Source organism: Eurypyga helias, unplaced genomic scaffold, assembly GCF_000690775.1.
Source record: "Eurypyga helias isolate BGI_N326 unplaced genomic scaffold, ASM69077v1 scaffold42868, whole genome shotgun sequence".
NCBI lineage: Eukaryota > Metazoa > Chordata > Aves > Eurypygiformes > Eurypygidae > Eurypyga > Eurypyga helias.
The window spans coordinates 371-2,391 of record NW_010268366.1 but is presented as its reverse complement, the minus strand read 5'-3'; the positions used below and the strand labels follow the sequence as shown (position 1 = coordinate 2,391).

General features: G+C 62.1%; 1 protein-coding gene across 1 annotated transcript in view; it reads left to right on the top strand.

The window, feature by feature from the left end:
* Nucleotides 1–4: 4 nt before the first annotated feature.
* Nucleotides 5–2,021, top strand: part of LOC104514152 (hypoxia up-regulated protein 1-like) — a gene marked incomplete at both ends in the record, with an annotated part of 2,353 nt that continues 336 nt past the window's right edge. Inside the window, 4 exons of the mRNA XM_010157723.1 lie at nt 5–24; nt 920–998; nt 1,251–1,405; nt 1,510–1,586. Coding sequence (XP_010156025.1) covers nt 5–24; nt 920–998; nt 1,251–1,405; nt 1,510–1,586 — 331 coding nt within the window. The remainder of the gene's footprint in view (nt 25–919; nt 999–1,250; nt 1,406–1,509; nt 1,587–2,021) is intronic.

Here is a 2,021-nt window from a genome sequence, read left to right as displayed (position 1 = left end):
GCCCATGGAGATCGTCTTGAACAAGTAAGGAGCTGCTCCCCGAGCCTGGGCCGGCGCCGTGACGCGGGGGCTTGGCCCTCCGCACGTGCCACGAGGCGGCGACGGTTTGGGGTCGCGAGAGTCCGGTTAACGGCGTTGCGAGGGGAACGCGCCTTTCCCCCAACCCGGGGCCTTCTGCTCTGCTTCCCGCCCCGGGCGAGCAGCCCCGTTACCCCCGGCCTTAGGTTGCGCCGGGGGTGCCCGGTTGCGCTTTGGGGACCTGAGCAGGGGACAGGGCGTGGGGTCCCGGTCCGGGCTCTCTGGGCACGAGCCCCGGGCACAGGTCGGTTTTGCCACAGCCCTTTGGATCCCACGCTTGTCCGTGAAGGAGATCAAGCCCCCCTTTCACTTCCCGGTCCATCACCATGGCAATGCCTGGAAAACCTGTGGTTGGGAGAGGATATGTGACCAGGAACATCCTCATTTTCTGGGAGTCGAGGCTGAGGTGCACTACCTGGATTTTCCAGGGTAGCGTGGGCAGAGCATAACAGGCAACCTGAAGCCTAGTTAGAGTGGGGAAAGGCTCGGTGTGCTGCCGCCTGGCGTGGAGCAGAACCGAGTAACGACTTGGTTACGAGTAACCGAGTACGAGAACGCTCAGTAACGAGAGTTCTCAGTAACGAGAACGCTCCTATGTCGTGGGAAAAATTATCCGCCGCCACGGCGCCGGCTGGGAGTTTGAGAACTGCTTGTCTGCCTTGGCGGTACGGCGCATTGTTAGCCGTGCCGAGGAATGTCGGGAAGCAGGAAAGCTGGAAGGGGTGAAGGGAGGCTGCCCTCCTCCCCGTCGGTGGTATCGGAGCACCTGCCCTCAGTCTCTGTGCCTTGCTGGTCCCTCTGTTCACCGGTTCTCCCTGGTTTATCCCTCCTTTCCGCACAGGGAGTCACGCAGGAAAACGCCCGTGGCCGTTTCTTTGAAGGAGAACGAGCGTCTCTTCGGTGACAGCGCGCTGGGAATGGTGAGAGTTCTGGGAATGGGAACGCGGAATATACGCTTCCGCGGCTGGGTCCCTCCTGGTGAACGTCTGAGCCAGGAGGTCCTGCGCTTCCCGTCTCCTCGGTGTGGTTCTGGCTTTCTGTCCCGGCTTGTCCGGTGCCGCTCTCCTGCTCTGACCCCCTTGCCGAGAGCCGTTGTCCGCGTGGTTGGGAGAGGTCGGTTTGACAACGGCAAAGCCGAGGAGCGCGTCGCTCAGCTGCGTTTCTTTCTGCAGTCCATAAGGACCCCCAAGGTGGCGTTCAGGTACTTCCAGGATCTGCTGGGGAAGCGTATCGATAACCCCCACGTGGCGCTGTACCAGGCCCGATTCCCAGAGCACGAACTGGCGAAGGATGAGAAAAGGCAGACCGTTGTCTTCAAGCTGTCCCAGTAAGTGGGCGCTTCTGAGCTCCCTGGGGGGGATCCGGGCGAGCGGGCTGATCCAGCCGACTCTGCCTGGCTGTGATGACGTTCTTCCTGTCTCTTTCCCACAGAACAGTGCAGTATTCCCCAGAGGAGATGCTGGGGATGGTGCTCAACTATTCCCGCGGCCTGGCTGAGGAATTCGCAGGTTGGTAGGATTTGGCTGTCCCTTGAGCTTCCTGCGTGCGCGTGTTTCCACACCGTAGGGTTGAGCAGGGGCCGAAGGCGTTGGAAACAGGCCGTAGGGTCTCTTCAGCTGCGGGCCGCGAGCAGGACTGGGCAGCTGTGACGGTGCCGTCTGCTTCTGACGCAGCGCGAGTTTGGGGGTCTGAATCCTGTCCCTGGGGGGGGTGTGGGGGCAGCGCAGGTCCCACCCGGCTGCTCGGTCAGTAGCGCTAAAGCCCCTCCAAAGACGTTTCACTCTGGGGAGTGAACGGAGTGATGAAGTGAGTCTGCACGGAGTTGCGATCCCTTGAAATCTGCGGCCTCCCGGAGCGTTCGAGAGCACCCTGACGTGTGGGAGGGGGCAGTAGGCACGTCGGGGGAGGCCGTGGGGTCGGCTCAGCTGCAGCAGCACTTAGAT